Here is a 16,086-nt window from a genome sequence, read left to right on the forward strand (position 1 = left end):
TCTTCCAGCTTCTTCAGTACATAACACTTCTCTTCATGTCATCACTTGTTGCATTAATTTTTATATATATATATATAATTTATATATAATATAATATAATATAATATAATATAATATAATATAATATAATATATATATAATATATATATATTATATAATATAATAAATATATATATATATATTTTTTTTAGAAACAGCTAAGGAAAAAACCCAAACCGACTAAAGAAAGCAACAAAACTCCAGCAGCAAAGGTTTTCTTTGGATGTAACTGCTTGTTCTCTCATCTAAGAGTGACCTGCAGGTGCTAGCTGTCAGCTGGAAAGTCTTTGCTGTGGTGTGATGTGTGGATGGGAGCAAGTTGCATGCCAGGTAAGCTTTGTTTTGGAATGAGTTGACAAGGGAGTTGTTCCTAATGTGTCCTGAAGTACGAGTTATTTATTTGGCTCATCCTGAAGAAGCCCTGATAACCTTTTAGCCCACTGCATGCCACCTTCTGGGAAGAAAAAACCTAAAAACACCCACCCCTGGAATAACGTAGTGAATTTTAAATGTTGTTCGGAAGAATTCTTCCTCCTTGGCTCCCTAGAATTCAGATCCAGAGATTTTTTAAAATTATTATTATTATTGAAGGCTTTGCAAGAGATTATCTGATATATTTTTTCATCTCTTAGCTGATCTAATAAAAATTAATTCCTTTCCCTAGAAACGTTGTCTCAGCTAAAGCCTAAAGAGTTCACAACTACAACAATACTACTACTGTGAACAAAGTTGCCTCCATTTCAATGCATCCAATTGTGTAGAATTCAAAGGGAATTAGCTGTGCAACCATTTAAAAATTACTCAAATGCATTTCTATGCAGAGAAAGTCATAGCATTAAAATCTCATGTCTTTTCAGGACATGTGTCCCCTTTGTGCAGCTGGGAATTACCCTTCCCTAATAGCGTGAGGCTCCTATTTCTTTCCCTTCACAACCACCAGGCATTAAAGATGAGAGGAGTTTTGTTGTACAGGGCTTTTATGCCTAGAAAAGCATCACTTGCCCAAGGCTGAATCTGAATCTTGTCTGTCCTGAGTGGGGATAGTTTGGGGAGAAATGCCTTTGAAACCGATGAGTTATTTGTAACACTAGAATACATCTTGGTGAAAATGAATTAATGGGTAGAGTATAGCTGAGCTGGTGAAAGGTACATGATTAATTCAGTTTTGATAGGATTGTATAATTTATAGCCTGGATCACACCTTCAATTAGGCATATCACATTCTTTATTTCTACAACTGTAGAGCCTAGGAATACCAAACCTGAATGTCAGCCATAGTGTGCTTGGTGCTGCACACAAACAGAAGTACAGAAATAAAGGTACAATGTGAAAGAGAAAGAGCACACCTGAACAACGTTGAGACTATTTTGGGAGGCAGTCCTGCTCACCAGTGAAATACTGAACTATTGAAGCTTTCATGCTTAATGACTACCTGACTATTTCCATAAATGTCCCAGTTTCTGCCTTTGCAGCCATTCCTTCATGGAGGCCAAGTTTGATTCCAAGGAGAAATAAGCAGAGAGGGCAGGACAAGCAGGTCTAGGGCTGCTGTAGATGATGTGGGGTTTGGATGCCAGGGTCACCACAGTTTTGCTCATGAGGGATGTGTGGGTTCCTGCCTTCTGCTGAGCTGAAACTGTAGGACAAAACTATAGAGGAGAAAGGGAATTTGCCTGTAAAGGAAGGGGTCTATCCCAGGCAGGAACAGGTTAATGTGCCTCATTGTAGACATGACCCCAGTGATGAGGAAAGGTAGGTACACTGGAGCTTCTGGTAAGGACAGTAGCTGCCCTTGCTGTGGGCCCATCTCTCAACATCAAACAACCTGGGGAAAGCAGGCTCAAAATGGACTTTACACTGTGGGGGAGGATCTCCTGTCAGTGACTGTACAGTGGGTGTCAGTCAAAACCCCATGTTGCTGACGTGACAAGACTGAAGGTCTTGCTGTCCTACCTGTAGGTTTTCAAGGCTGTTGTAGGAGCTCTCCTGTGCACCTCTGTCACACCCTGGGGCTGCTGCTCACTGCAGAGCTTGTGTTCCCCTTGTTAGTGATTTCAGAAGTATCGCTGCATAAATCAATATGCAGGAAACTAACTTAGCATCTCTGCCAGGTGTCTGTTTTCCTGTAGCCTTCCTCAGTATTTCAGACTGGATTGGTAATGAGCGGAGAGCTATATTTGTGTGGAAGTGAGATGCGAGCTCCTTAAGGATTCATTTATTGGGCTGCAGGCCAAGGAATATTTTGGCCCTTGATTGCACGTTACTTGCTGCATTTACTTAATCAAATGGGGAAGCTTTTAAACTTTCAATCTGACAACATGAATACATTATTGTACAGTCCTCTGATTTCCTTACTAGCAACATGTCAGTAATGAAAATGGGGCTAAGGAGGAAAGAATCAACAGTGTAATTTGTCTGAGTCGCGCTGGGATCCAGGTATGGATAAGGACTGTGCTCTTGTCTCTTTCATGACATCAAGATCCATTTTATGAAATGCCTTAGAAAAATCTGGTTTGTTGCTGTTTGATTTCCTAGAGAAAGCTAGCTGCTTTTTTCCTCTGTTGGGAGAGGGATTCATCCTTGGAGATGACACCTCCTGGAAATCATTATAGAAAATAGTATCCGTGGTAACTGGAGCTGATATTTCTATACTCAGAAGAAATCTGTGCCGTCTTAAACTGGGAGTTGATTGGATGGAGGAGGATAACTTCAGGAAAAAAGCTGCTTTGAACCACTAGAGAGAGGATCAGGAGGCCATGTGAGGTGTTCAAATGTAACTTTACACAACAGTAAATACAACCTTACACACAAGTGTAAGCCCAGTCCCAAATTCAGTAGCACCTGCATCATCTTTCAAATGCTGGTATGTCCAGAGAAGTCCTTTGGACCTTTCCTACAGGCACTTTAAGTTGTTAAACTATGTTTGGGCAGATACTACTGTGAGAACACTTGCTTTGGTTAGCATGCCCTGTTAGCAAAATGAGCTTGCTCTCATCCTCTGCCGATTAAATTGGATTGAGCTGAAGTACTGGTGCAGGGATGTAGAGGCCTTGATCCCTTACCACAAGAAAACAAGGAGAAGCTCAGGAAGCTGAGCTTCTTCAGCCTGGACAAGAGAGGGGATAGGAGAGCAGACATCTGTCTTCCAAAATGTATGTGAAAGTCATAGAGAAAATGGAGGTAGATCTTTTTTACTGAGGATAATTAGTGGAGAATCTCAGAGAAGTTTTGGAGTTTGTTTCTGTGTAGATTTGGAAGAATTGACTGGTCAGAGCTCCAAGCAACCTAGTCTGAATTGAATGTTGACCCTATTCAAATTGTTAATTTGCCAATTGTTGTTTTGAAGTGAGGGGTATTTTTTTTTTTTAATTACTTTTGCTAAACTTAGTTGCCTCACAGACAACACTTTTCCTTCAAAGCTTTAAGGGAAAAAAAATCTCAAATTTTTTCTATATTTGAGAAGCTCAAATATAGAAGCTAAACTGGAATCTCTTAACAGAAATGCAACATGGGGAAAAACAGTTTTGGTAGAATTTTAGTTGAAAAACTTGGTTCAGGTCTATGCTTACTTTCAGATTTGTCTAGGTGAAGTGAACAACACTGGGGGCAGTAACTAGGCCTTTTCAGAATTATTTCATATTCATATTCTAGTTGCACCCAAGGGCCCACTGGTAATGAAGACCCCCATAGGTTGGTCCACGTGCCTTTGAAGAACAGGCAGACGAAGAAAAAAGTGAATTTTTTATTAAGGGCTTAATTTAGCTAAATTGAGTTGAATCTGTGCTACCACACTGAAAACTCCAATTGGCTTCCTGAAAATCTGATCCTCTGTAGTCCTCTAGCTGGATTTCAAGTGCTTTGTTTCCCCAGCAGAACATGATCTCTCTGGCTGACCAACCCTCAACTGTTACTACTTTGTATCTTTTTGGGAGCCCCTGTTTTCAAAATGACAAGCTCAGACGAGGCCATGTCCTCCCTGCTCCTCATACTGATACAGCAGAGGGAAATGCAGGAGTGATGTGATAACAGAGGCCTTGAAAGAAGGGACAGAGGATGCAGCGCTGAGGTGATGACAAAAGAGGTGCAGGACATGAATGTAGACATCAGTTCTACAAACAACTCCCTAGGGATCACATAAAGAAATGGAGACATGAGAGCTAGACAAAACAAGTATTAAAAAAAAAAAAAAAAAGAAAGGAAAAAAATCAATATATGCAAAAATTCTCCATGCATAGTAAATCTGGATGCAGTGTGGACTTGCAAGCCAAAGAAAGAGGAATGAAATATAAAATGTTGCTAAAAAATGTATAAACCCTGCTCCATACGGATCTTAGATGGAAGAGAAAGAATATATCAGCATTATGTTCTTCCCTGCAAAGAGAAAGATGGAATGTTTGCCAGGAAGCGTGGAAACTGATTTCAACTGTATTATTACTCAGATTTTTTCCAGATAATAGTCTTTATTTTTTTGCCTCAAATAATTAGGTTTAGGTAAATAATATTTCTTAATTAGACTGTTATGATTTCAATTGCACTAACAGTAAATTCCAAGGTTTGCATATAATACTTGTTTCTTTATTGTCTGTAAGCAAGGGTTTGAGTGCAACTGTAGCACTCAGCAGAATCACAGAATCACAGAATTTTAGGTGGACCTCCAAAATCATTGAGTCCAACCTGTGACTGAGCAACCTTGTCAACTAAACCATGGTGCAAAGTGCCACATCCAACTGTTTCTAAAACACCTCTGGAGTTGTGACTCCACGAGTTCCCTGGGCAGCCCATTCTGATGCTTGACTACACTTTCTCCAATGTTTCTCCCTGTGAAAGGGACATCTTCCTGATGTCCAACCTGAACCTCCCCTGGCACAGCTTAAGGCTGCATACTCTCCTGTCACTGGTTGCCTGAGAGAAGAAGTTCACCCCCACCTGAGTACAGCCTCCTTTCAGGAAGTTGTAGAGAGTGATAAGGTCACTCCTGAGCCTCTTTTTCTCCAGGCTAAACATCCCAGCTCCCTCAGCCACTCCTCATAGTACTCACTCTCTTCCCCAGCTCTGTTGCCCATCTCTGAGCACTCTCCAGCACCTCAATGTCCTGCTTGCAGTGAGGAGCCCAGAACTGGACACAGGACTAGAGGTGTGGCCTCACCAATACTGAGCACAGGGGGACAATCCCTGCCCTTGTCCTGCTGGCCACACTATTGCTGACACAGGCCAGGATGCCATTGGCCTTCTTGGCCACTTGGGCACATGTTGGCTCACGTGCTGCCACTGTTGACCAGCACTCCCAGGTCCTTTTCTACTGAACAGTTTTCCAGCCACTCTTCCCCCAGCCTGTAGCATTTCCTGCGGTTGTTGAGCACAATGTGCAGGACCTGCACTTGGCCTTCTGAGCAGGTGAGTGATAGCCATGAAAAAAACCCACCAAAACCAAAACAGTGAATGAAAGAAGTATTAACTTCTTTAGGCCTTCGGCATGAGACATTCCCTTACTCTTCCAACTTGTGATATTTTGTAAGACCAAGATCTTCTTGTGATGTTTCCTGGAGAAGCCATCAAGTGAGAGATACCACAGACTGCTGCCAACAACCAGTCAGTTGGCACTAGGGGAGATTTTCCTCTAAGGCAGCAATCGAGCAGACTTTTAGTTTACTGCCTCTTCTAGTCCAGTCCTGAATTCAGTGATGCATCTTTATTTCTTTTTTCTTAATGTGAGAGAGATGCTGTTATGATTCCTGGAGACTTGATTTCTGCATGCAGTAGCTAGACTCAGTCTTGGCTGTACTGCAGCAACAGCTACAAAACCCAGAAATAGTTTCATCTGTGTGACCTGTTCTGTCCCAGACCATTTTGCTAAAATAAGCAAAAAGAAAGGCAACTGGTGTAGTGTGTTTTGTACTGCTGAGTGAGGCACCTTGCTGAGACTGCTGCTCTCATTTCTCATACTGTAACCATCTTTGTTGAAAACATTCATTGCCATTCACCTTTAGGAGTTTAATTTGCATAATCATTTTTTCTTGCAGGGCTTCAGAATTGGCTGATCTGGACTCTCCACTTCAAAATATCTTAACTGTGCTTTTCAATATGCACACAATGCTGTGAGTTAGAACAAAACGATCTTGTTGTGTTACCATAGAGACATCCAGGGTCTAGGAAGGGTTCCTGCTTGAAATCGGACTGTTAAAGGGACAAGGGCTGTTAAAATTTGATGAAGGGCTTAATCCTTGACCAGGCATTGGTATAAATCAGTGCCACCAGGGTGAAATGAACTGGCAGTCCCAATGCAGTGCTTTACAGACAACACTCTTCAGTCCAACTGGCCCAAAAGGGACTGTTGTCTTGGTAGACTCAGGAAAAAAAAAAAAATAAAAAAAAAAAAGGAGATGGAGGGAGTAGGGGAAAGGTCTGGGAAATTAACTTGGAAAAGTTGAATCACTTTATGCTTTTCCTTCATTTTCCTCTCTCCTCTTTTGATTTGAGTTCTAATTAAAAGGCTTTTCTTTGCACTTAGACAACTCAACTTTGCTTTTTAAGCATGCATTTTTTAAGCACTACTAAATGAAGGCAGGCATGAGGGAAGGTGCAGGGCTGACAACTCTGCTCTGGAGACTGAAGTCCTGCATTCACAATTAAAGGCAAGTGGTTGGCCCATAGCTGCATTCCTATGTTGTCCTGGAGAAAACAGGATTTGGACGGAGAGGACACTACCTTCTACGACCCTGTAGCATTTTTAGTGTTGGTGCTGCAGTTGCCAGTTATAATGACCATTTTGTGCAGTGGAGGGAGGAGAAAATGCCTTGCTATGTACATAAAGGGAAGCAGAAGTTGGTTGGGAGTAGATTCAGCAAAAAAACCTTCTGGCATTTGTGTTTACTTGGGTCTGCAGTGTCTGGACTGCTTATGTGAGCATCATAAAGGTGCTTAAGAGCCTTATTTGCCAACTTATTTAAAAACTCTACTGAAAAATGGAGAAAGACTCTTTACTCTGACCCATGTTGGTTAATTGGCATTGACCCTGGAGTTAAAATCCCTAGATGAGCATTAGAAAGAGCATTGGTGCACATGTCTTGAAAATTTCCCTTTTATCATTGTCTGACAGTGGTGGGAGGTGAAGATCTGCCTTATGTTATACATGGAGCTATTTTTTAACTCTGCAAGAGTGGCTGTTGATTCAGTTCCATAGGACATCCTGGATCTCAGGTCTGGTGAGGGCAGAGTTTAATCCTTCCTGCTGTCCTTAAGTCAGCTCTGATGACTTCTGCCTCTGGCTTAAATCCTGGCTCTGATGGAGTCGCCTGATGACTGTTTCATTCTGTAGAGAGCATGGTAGGGTCTCTAGGAGAAGACAGTTCTGTTCTCTGTCTTTTTGCTGTGAAACAAATCCTTTCTGGCCCAGGCAAATGTGAATTATGTACACCCTGCCTTGCATAGGCATCCATGTCATATTGTGGCAATGCAAGATGTTCAGCAGAGCTAAATTTGTGCACATTCAGGACACTATTTACTCTTCAGGTGCCCTATACTCTAATGAATACAGCCATGCGCCCATGGCTAGCACTAGGCAACAGCAAGAAATGCTGTCAATAATAGCTTGGCAACTTGCATTCCTGTCAGCAGTGATTTAGAGGATGGTTTAGACTTCTTGCAGGAGGGATGAAAGGAAGATCAGCTGGCAGGGGCTCTGGGCAGCTTCCCAGCAGCCCAGTAAATGCTGCAACAAGGAGAGGTCTGAGTCTGGAGTGGGGCATGGGAAACTAGAAATGTTAGCCAGCAGGTCATGTCAAAGTGCAAGCTTAGTTTTGTGCTGATATTACTTCTTTCTTATGTTGCTTCTAAACAGAAGGCTACACTTGCTGCCACATGGCTGCTGAGATTTTGTAGGAGTCATCCTTGGGATGCCTTTGGCTTTCTGTGTTGAAGGATTGTCAGACTCAGAAGGTGCTAAACATCTGTCCCATGAAAACGCAGAGAGAAGGGTTGAGGATTAAAAATTATTTTTGCAAGTTATTGATACCATTAGTGATATCAAAATTCAGGGAAGTGGCCATATGTCCACTGACACAAAGATTTGAGTCTCTTATTTTCCTGGATTCCTTATCCACTTTCAGTCCTCATTGGAAAAGCAAGTAAGTGGCTGAAAAAAACATTATGGGTGGTTACTAGTTGCCAATGAACATCAAAGAGTTAAGGAATGCAGAAAACTGCAATGTCTTTTATTAGACCAGCAGATGTAATAAGGAAAAAAAACAGATTAGTTTTCAAGCATGGAAGCTCTTCTTCAGGTCAATGTGCCCAAAAGCGTGTTGGTATTTTCAGCTACATCAGCTGGTCTAGTAAAAGTTATTGCTTCCCCCTAGAAGTTATTGCACCTCACATATCTTTAGACCATCACAGCCACAGCAACACTGATACTAAAAAAGATTCTCAAAGACCCATTTTGTGTCCCAACTGCAGGAATACATCCACATGAGTCCTAACTTTAGTGTATTTCTTCTCAATTTTGGCATCTATTTATTTTCTGTCACAGCTGTGTGTAATAAATTCTTTCAGCAGTTCTGGGGGAAAAAAAAAGGAAGAGTGATTGATTTCCATTTTCTGGGCTTTATGGGGTGTGCTACTTAGAAGAGTTGTCATTACCACCATTTGCTGGTGTTTAGTGGAAGATTTAATTCACCTACTGTAACGATTTGGGGAAATCTGTCGATGTACAATTTAGAAAGTTGTTATGTAAATGGCAGCATTATGAAATGCTTTTATGTGGTTGCAGCATCCCCTGTTTTCCTGAGAGGGGTGGCAGCATGTGTCTGACAGGGTACAATGGACAGTTGTTAACCACAGCAAGAACAGCATGTCCAAAGAAAAGATTTAGTCAGAGCCTTGGGGACCAATTTGTTTCAAACATGTCTGCATGGGCAGGATTTGGAGTAGTGAGTGAGAGATGAAGGATTTCAAAATGTTGAATAAAAAGCTTTGGTTTTGTAGACACTGGGGGATTTTGGGTAGGAGAAGAGGGGAGAGAAGAGGATTTTATAGCTGAGGAGGTTTGCTTTTACTGTGGGAGCAGCCAAGGAAAACTCAGGAGATGTAAAAATATGCAGAGTTGATTAGACTGTGGATTATCTCAAAGTGCATTGGGATACTCGAGGACAGTCAGAAATTGTATACATGGGGTGCATAGAAATTTATTTATTCCTCACACTACTGTGGAAAGGAGCACCTTGCAGTGTACTAAGCAAAACCAGCACGTCACAGGTATTAAAGGCTTGAGATGGAGAAACCAGCCAGACCAGTGTGCCCATGGGGGTAGAAAGGTCTAGGGGAAGCAGTCTCAGCCCAGCTCCTGAAGTTTGGCTATATGGCTCTGTCCTAGATTTGTGAGATAAGAATGTATTCTATTTGCCATCTGTTGGAGGTAGGGGGCAGTTATCTTATCTCTTCCAAGAACAATGTCTCCCTCTGGGGAGATGTCTCCTGCTAATAGGCCATTAAGTGACTCACTGCATGACTGATAAGGTACATCATCCCATTGTGAGATGCTCCACCCAGAAGGAGGAACCAAGCATTCCTACCTGCATAAAATAAGCTTGGTCTAAGCCATCGGCCCCAGTTTTTCTTCACTGGATTCCCAGAGGAGCAGCCATCTTCGCTAGATTCCCAGAGAAGCAGCTGCTTTCCCTGCTGGATTCCCAGAGGAGGACCAGGCCCATCTACTCTATCACCAAACCTTCACAGAGAACTATACCCTTCTACAGGATCTCTGCTTCAGCAGCATTTCATCTGCCACTACAGGAGGCACAGCCACCATCCAACTGGACTTTTACCAACACCCTGACTCCTCAGGGTGTCAGGTTTTCTGACTGTATCAGTAGTTTTGTTTGTACTAATTACATTTGTTGTTCTTTTTTTTCTATTTTAGTTTTTTCTAGTAAATAACTATTATTCCCATTCCCATACCTTTGCCTGAGAGCTGTTTTTTTTACTTTGAAATTGTGGTAATTCAGAAGAAGGGAGGGGGTTTACCTTTCCCACTTCACAGAAGGCTTTTGCCTTCCTTTACAGACTCCTGTCTTTTCAAACTAAGACAGATCTTGGCGCCCAACGTGGGGCTCGAGGGCATTGAAAGGAAAAAGGGAATAATAGTTCTTAAGTAATCTAATTGTGTGTACTGATATAGAAACATCTTTGAGTGTCACCATGTGGTCTAGCTTACCTTGGTTTGAGTGGCACGTGATCGTGACTGTATTTCTCCCATTTGCAGGCCCTTATCTAGATATGGGTCCTATAACTAAGGCTACTGTGGCTGTTATCCAGTTTGGCTTATGGGTTAATAAGGTGAGGAATTCATGAATCTTTAACTTCCTCTGGAAGGCAGGTACATAGATTCAGAGCTATCATACACTAACTGTGTGTTTTTGGGGTTACCTTAATAATGGTACCTATTGTGAAGAAATGACACCAGGGGAGATTTTCTCCCAACCTTTTAACCATCTTTTTAGGTCTGCTCCACCAGTTTTTGAAAAGTTAAGATCCACTCTGAATGCTAATGATGTCATACAATGGGTGGTGTTGTTGATATGCCTGTTATATTTAGCACTCAGAGATAAGAGAAGATTAACATAGAGAACTACCCTGACACCTGCCCCAGAGACTAGAGATGCTGCTGTTCCAGAGCCTGACCCTGCCCCACAGTCTGTCTCAGAAATGAACCACCCAGATTGGGTGGGAGTTCTGGTTAAGGAGATACGTGAGATGAGTCAGATGCTGAAGGAGTGCATTTCCCCAGCTATTGAGAAACCCTCACTTTGCCTTCAAGAGGGACAGCCAAATAGTACAGCAGTGGAACCCACAGGTGTTACAACTGTCCAGGGTCCAGCCGAACCACAAAGGCAGTCACAGCCAGCAGCAGTTGCCCCGGTAGAAACAAGGAAGTCTAAGATGAAAGCTGAGCACCCAGATAAGGATAGGAATGGAGGAACCTCACAACCCACAGGGGAGCCAGAGGTTGCAATCATCACCGAGTCCCTGAGGTACGAAAGTCTCCGTAACCTGCACAAAGACATTGTGCGACGGGGACATGAGGCTTATACTACCTGGTTACTCCGGGTCTGGGATCTTATGGGTACAAGCGTGCAGCTAGATGGTGGTGAGGCAAGGAACTTGGGACCCTTGACCCAGGACTCAGGTATGAATCAGATTTTTGTAAGGGAGCCAGGGTCTCTTTCTCTCTGGGAGCGGCTTTTAATGAGTGTCAGAGAGAGGTTTGTCCACAGGGAAAGAATGCAGGAGCACCACCATAGGATGCGCTGGAAGACCCTTGAGGAAGGGATCCAACAGCTGAGGGAAGTAGCAATATTGGAGGTACTCTTCGGGAGGGATGGACAGCATGACAATGACCCCGACAAAGTCAGGTGCACAGGGCAAATGCTGTGAAGCCTAGCAAACCTTGGGCCATCTCAATACACCACTTTTATTGCAACAATTGATGCAGATACTAACCGAGAGACCGTGAGTTCTGTTGCCAACAAGCTGAGAAATTATGAGAGCATGATCAATGGCCCAATGCAGGCTCATATCTCAGCTGTGATTAAGGAGTTCAAAGAGGAGATGAGGGAGATGAGGGAAGAGATGAAGAAAGTTAATGCAGCCCCTGTGCGAGTTACAAGCCCCAAATTCAGTGCCCAACATTCCCCAGCTAGAGACAGAGAGTACACCCCAAGGGCCAATTTGTGGTTCTTCCTGCGTGACCATGGGGAAGACATGGGTAAGTGGGATGGGAAACCCACTTCTGTCCTGGCAGCACGGGTGCGTCAGCTCAAAGAAAGAAACTCTAACCGAGGAACTTCCACCAAAGTGAAGGTAGCCTCGACCTCCCATGACCGAGCTGCCAGGTATGATGTGTCAGATCCCCTTGAAGGAACCTCTAGTATGTATGCCCAGAAAGGGAATAATAACCAGTGTTAGAGGTGCCCTGTCTCTAGCCAGGGAGAGGCACGGAAAAACCGGATCTTCTGGACAGTGTGGATCCGATGGCCTGGCACATCAGAGCCACAAAAATATGATGCTTTAGTTGATACTGGTGCGCAGTGTACTTTAATACCATCAGGACAGGTGGGGGCAGAGGCTGTTTCCATTGCTAGTGTGACAGGGGGATCTCAGCAACTGACCCTAGTGGAGGCCGAGGTGAGCCTGACCGGGAAGGAGTGGAAGAAACATTCTATTGTGACCGGCCCAGACGCTCCATGTATTCTAGGCATAGACTTTCTCCGGAACGGCTATTACAAAGACCCAAAGGGACTCAAGTGGGCTTTTGGAATAGCTGCTGTAGAGGCAGAGAACATTAAGCAGTTGAACACCTTGCCTGGATTATCAGAGAACCCGTCTGCAGTAGGACTCCTGAAGGTGGAAGAGCAACGTGTGCCAATTGCGACCTCGACAGTGCACCGCCGGCAATATCAGACAGATCGAGATGCTGTGATCCCCATCCACCGGATGATTCGTGAGCTGGAGAGCCAAGGGGTGGTCAGCAAAACTCACTCACCCTTCAACAGCCCCATCTGGCCTGTGCGCAAATCCGACAGAAAATGGAGATTGACTGTGGACTACCGTGGCTTGAATGAAGTGACTCCACCGCTGAGCGCTGCCGTGCCGGACATGCTGGAACTCCAGTACGAGCTGGAGTCCAAAGCAGCAAAGTGGTATGCCACTATTGACATTGCTAACGCGTTTTTCTCCATTCCTCTGGCAGCAGAATGCAGGCCTCAGTTTGCTTTCACGTAGAGAGGTGTGCAGTACACCTGGAACCGACTGCCCCAGGAGTGAAAACACAGCCCCACCATCTGCCATGGACTGATCCAGACTGCACTGGAAAAGGGTGAGGCTCCAGAACACCTGCAATACATCGATGACATCATTGTGTGGGAGAGCACAGTGGCAAAGGTGTTTGAGAAAGGAGAAAAAATCATCCAGATTCTCCTGAAAGCCAGTTTCGCCATTAAGAAGAGCAAAGTCAAAGGACCTGCCCGAGAGATCCAGTTCCTTGGAGTGAAATGGCAAAATGGACGCCGCCAGATTCCCACTGAAGTCATCAACAAGATCACGGCGATGTCTCCACCAACCAGCAAAAAGGAAACACAAGCTTTCCTGGGTGCCATAGGATTTTGGAGAATGCACATTCCCGAGTATAGCCAGATTGTGAGCCCTCTCTACCTGGTTACCCGCAAAAAGAACGATTTCCACTAGGGCCCTGAACAGCAGCAAGCCTTCACCCAGATCAAGCAGGAGATTGCTCATGCGGTAGCCCTTGGCCCAGTCAGGACGAGACCAGAGGTGAAGAACGTGCTCTACTCTGCAGCCGGGAACAATGGCTTGTCCTAGAGCCTTTGGCAGAAGGTGCCTGGTGAGACTCGAGGCCGACCCCTGAGATTCTGGAGCCGAGGTTACAGAGGGTCCGAAGCCAACTACACCCCAACAGAGAAAGAAATCTTGGCTGCCTATGAAGGAGTTCAAGCCGCCTCAGAGGTGATTGGCACGGAAGCACAACTCCTCCTGGCACCCCGACTCCCGGTGCTGGGCTGGATGTTCAAAGGAAAGGTTCCCACTACCCACCATGCCACTGATGCTACATGGAGCAAATGGATTGCCCTTATCACCCAGCGTGCCCGTATTGGAAATCCGAATCGCCCTGGGATTTTGGAGATAATTACGAACTGGCCAGAAGGTGAAAACTTCGGTCTCACTAATGATGAGGAACAGGAACAAGTGACAAGGGCTGAAGAAGCGCCACCATATAACCAACTACCAGCAGAAGAAACATGCTACGCTCTTTTCACTGACGGTTCTTGTCACATCGTAAGGATAAACCAAAAGTGGAAAGCAGCCGTATGGAGCCCCACACGACAGGTTGCACAGGCTACCGAAGGAGAAGGTGGATCGAGCCAACTCGCTAAGCTCAAGGCTGTTCAGCTAGCCCTGGACATTGCTAAAAGAGAGAAGTGGCCAAGGCTCTACCTTTACACCGATTCGTGGATGGTAGCCAATGCTCTGTGGGGGTGGCTGGAAAGGTGAAGAAAGGCCAACTGGCAGCGCAAAGGAAAACCCATCTGGGCTGCTGATATATGGAAAGACATTGCCTCTCGGGTGGAGAAACTAACAGTGAAAGTCCGTCATGTAGATGCCCATGTTCCCAAAAGTCAGGCTGATGAGGAGCACCAAAACAACGAGCAAGTAGATCAGGCAGCAAGAATAGAGGTGTCAAAAATAGACCTAGATTGGCACCATAAGGGGGAGTTGTTCCTGGCTCGATGGGCCCATGATGCGTCAGGTCATCAGGGCAGAGATGCCACCTACAAGTGGGCACGAGACCGAGGAGTGGACCTAACCATGGACAGCATTTCTCAGGTTATCCATGACTGTGAGACGTGTGCTGCCATCAAACAGGCCAAGCGGGTGAAGCCCCTATGGTATGGTGGACGGTGGTCCAAGTACAAGTATGGGGAGGCCTGGCAGATAGACTACATCACACTGCCCCAGACACGCCAAGGCAAGCGCTACGTGCTGACCATGGTGGAAGCCACCACTGGATGGCTGAAGACCTACCCTGTGCCTCATGCCACCGCCTGGAACACCATCTTAGGCCTGGAAAAGCAAGTCCTGTGGAGACATAGCACCCCTGAGAGAATAGAGTCAGACAACGAAACCCATTTCAAAAACGGCCTTATCAACACCTAGGCCAGAGAACATGGTATCGAATAGATATATCATATTCCCTATCATGCTCCGGCTGCCGGCAAAGTTGAACGGTGCAACGGACTCCTTAAGACCACCCTAAAGGCACTTAGTGGTAGAACTTTTAGAAACTAGGAAATGAACCTGGCAAAAGCAACCTAGATAGTCAACACCCGAGGGTCCATCAATCGAGCTGGTCCTGCCCAGTCTGAACCCGTGCACACAGTAGATGAAGATAAAGTCCCTGTGGTACATATGAAAGGTATTTTAGGAAAAACTGTTTGGATTAATCCCACCTCAGGCAAAGACAAACCCATCCGTGGGATTGTTTTTGCTCAAGGACCTAGTTATACTTGGTGAGTAATGCAGAAAGATGGAGAAACCCGTTGTGTACCACAAGGAAACCTAGTCTTAAGTGAGAAATAGGTGTAAGATTTCATTGTGATGCAAATGGAAATAGAATAAGGGGTGGATAATGTCCTAGATTTGTGAGATAAGAATGTATTCTATTTGCCATCTGTTGGAGGTAGGGGGCAGTTATCTTATCTCTTCCAAGAACAATGTCTCCCTCTGGGGAGATGTCTCCTGCTAATAGGCCATTAAGTGACTCACTGCATGACTGATAAAGTACATCATCCCATTGTGAGATGCTCCACCCAGAAGGAGGAACCAAGCATTCCTACCTGCATAAAATAAGCTTGGTCTAAGCCATCGGCCCCAGTTTTTCTTCACTGGATTCCCAGAGGAGCAGCCATCTTCGCTAGATTCCCAGAGAAGCAGCTGCTTTCCCTGCTAGATTCCCAGAGGAGGACCAGGCCCATCTACTCTATCACCAAACCTTCACAGAAAACTATACCCTTCTACAGGATCTCTGCTTCAGCAGCATTTCATCTGCCACTACAAGAGGCACAGCCACCATCCAACTGGACTTTTACCAACACCCTGACTCCTCAGGGTGTCAGGTTTTCTGACTGTATCAGTAGTTTTGTTTGTACTAATTACATTTGTTGTTCTTTTTTTTCTATTTTAGTTTTTTCTAGTAAATAACTATTATTCCCATTCCCATACCTTTGCCTGAGAGCTGTTTTTTTTACTTTGAAATTGTGGTAATTCAGAAGAAGGGAGGGGGTTTACCTTTCCCACTTCACAGAAGGCTTTTGCCTTCCTTTACAGACTCCTGTCTTTTCAAACTAAGACAGGCTCCCTGCCCATGAAGTGGAGACAGCAGAGAGATGGGTCTTGATGTGTGGGTCAAAGTGGCCTTGGAGAAAGAAACATTGCAGTGGCCTACTTCAGTGCTGAGAAGTTTGAAAGTAAGCCTAATCC

At 44.6% G+C, this 16,086-nt stretch overlaps 1 protein-coding gene across 2 annotated transcripts in view; it reads left to right on the plus strand.

Annotated features, from left to right (window-relative positions):
• Positions 1-350: 350 nt before the first annotated feature.
• Positions 351-16,086, plus strand: part of IGSF11 (immunoglobulin superfamily member 11) — a gene marked incomplete at its 5' end in the record, with an annotated part of 124,979 nt that continues 109,243 nt past the window's right edge. Inside the window, one exon of one of the 2 annotated variants that reach the window (XM_083855062.1) lies at positions 351-369. In XM_083855062.1, the coding sequence (XP_083711188.1) occupies positions 363-369 (7 nt within the window). The remainder of the gene's footprint in view (positions 370-16,086) is intronic. The other variant, XM_083855060.1, reaches the window with a different exon arrangement.

The sequence above is a fragment of the Zosterops lateralis genome (genome assembly GCF_965231275.1).
Source record: "Zosterops lateralis genome assembly, chromosome: 2".
In the NCBI taxonomy this organism is placed as follows: Eukaryota; Metazoa; Chordata; class Aves; order Passeriformes; family Zosteropidae; genus Zosterops; species Zosterops lateralis.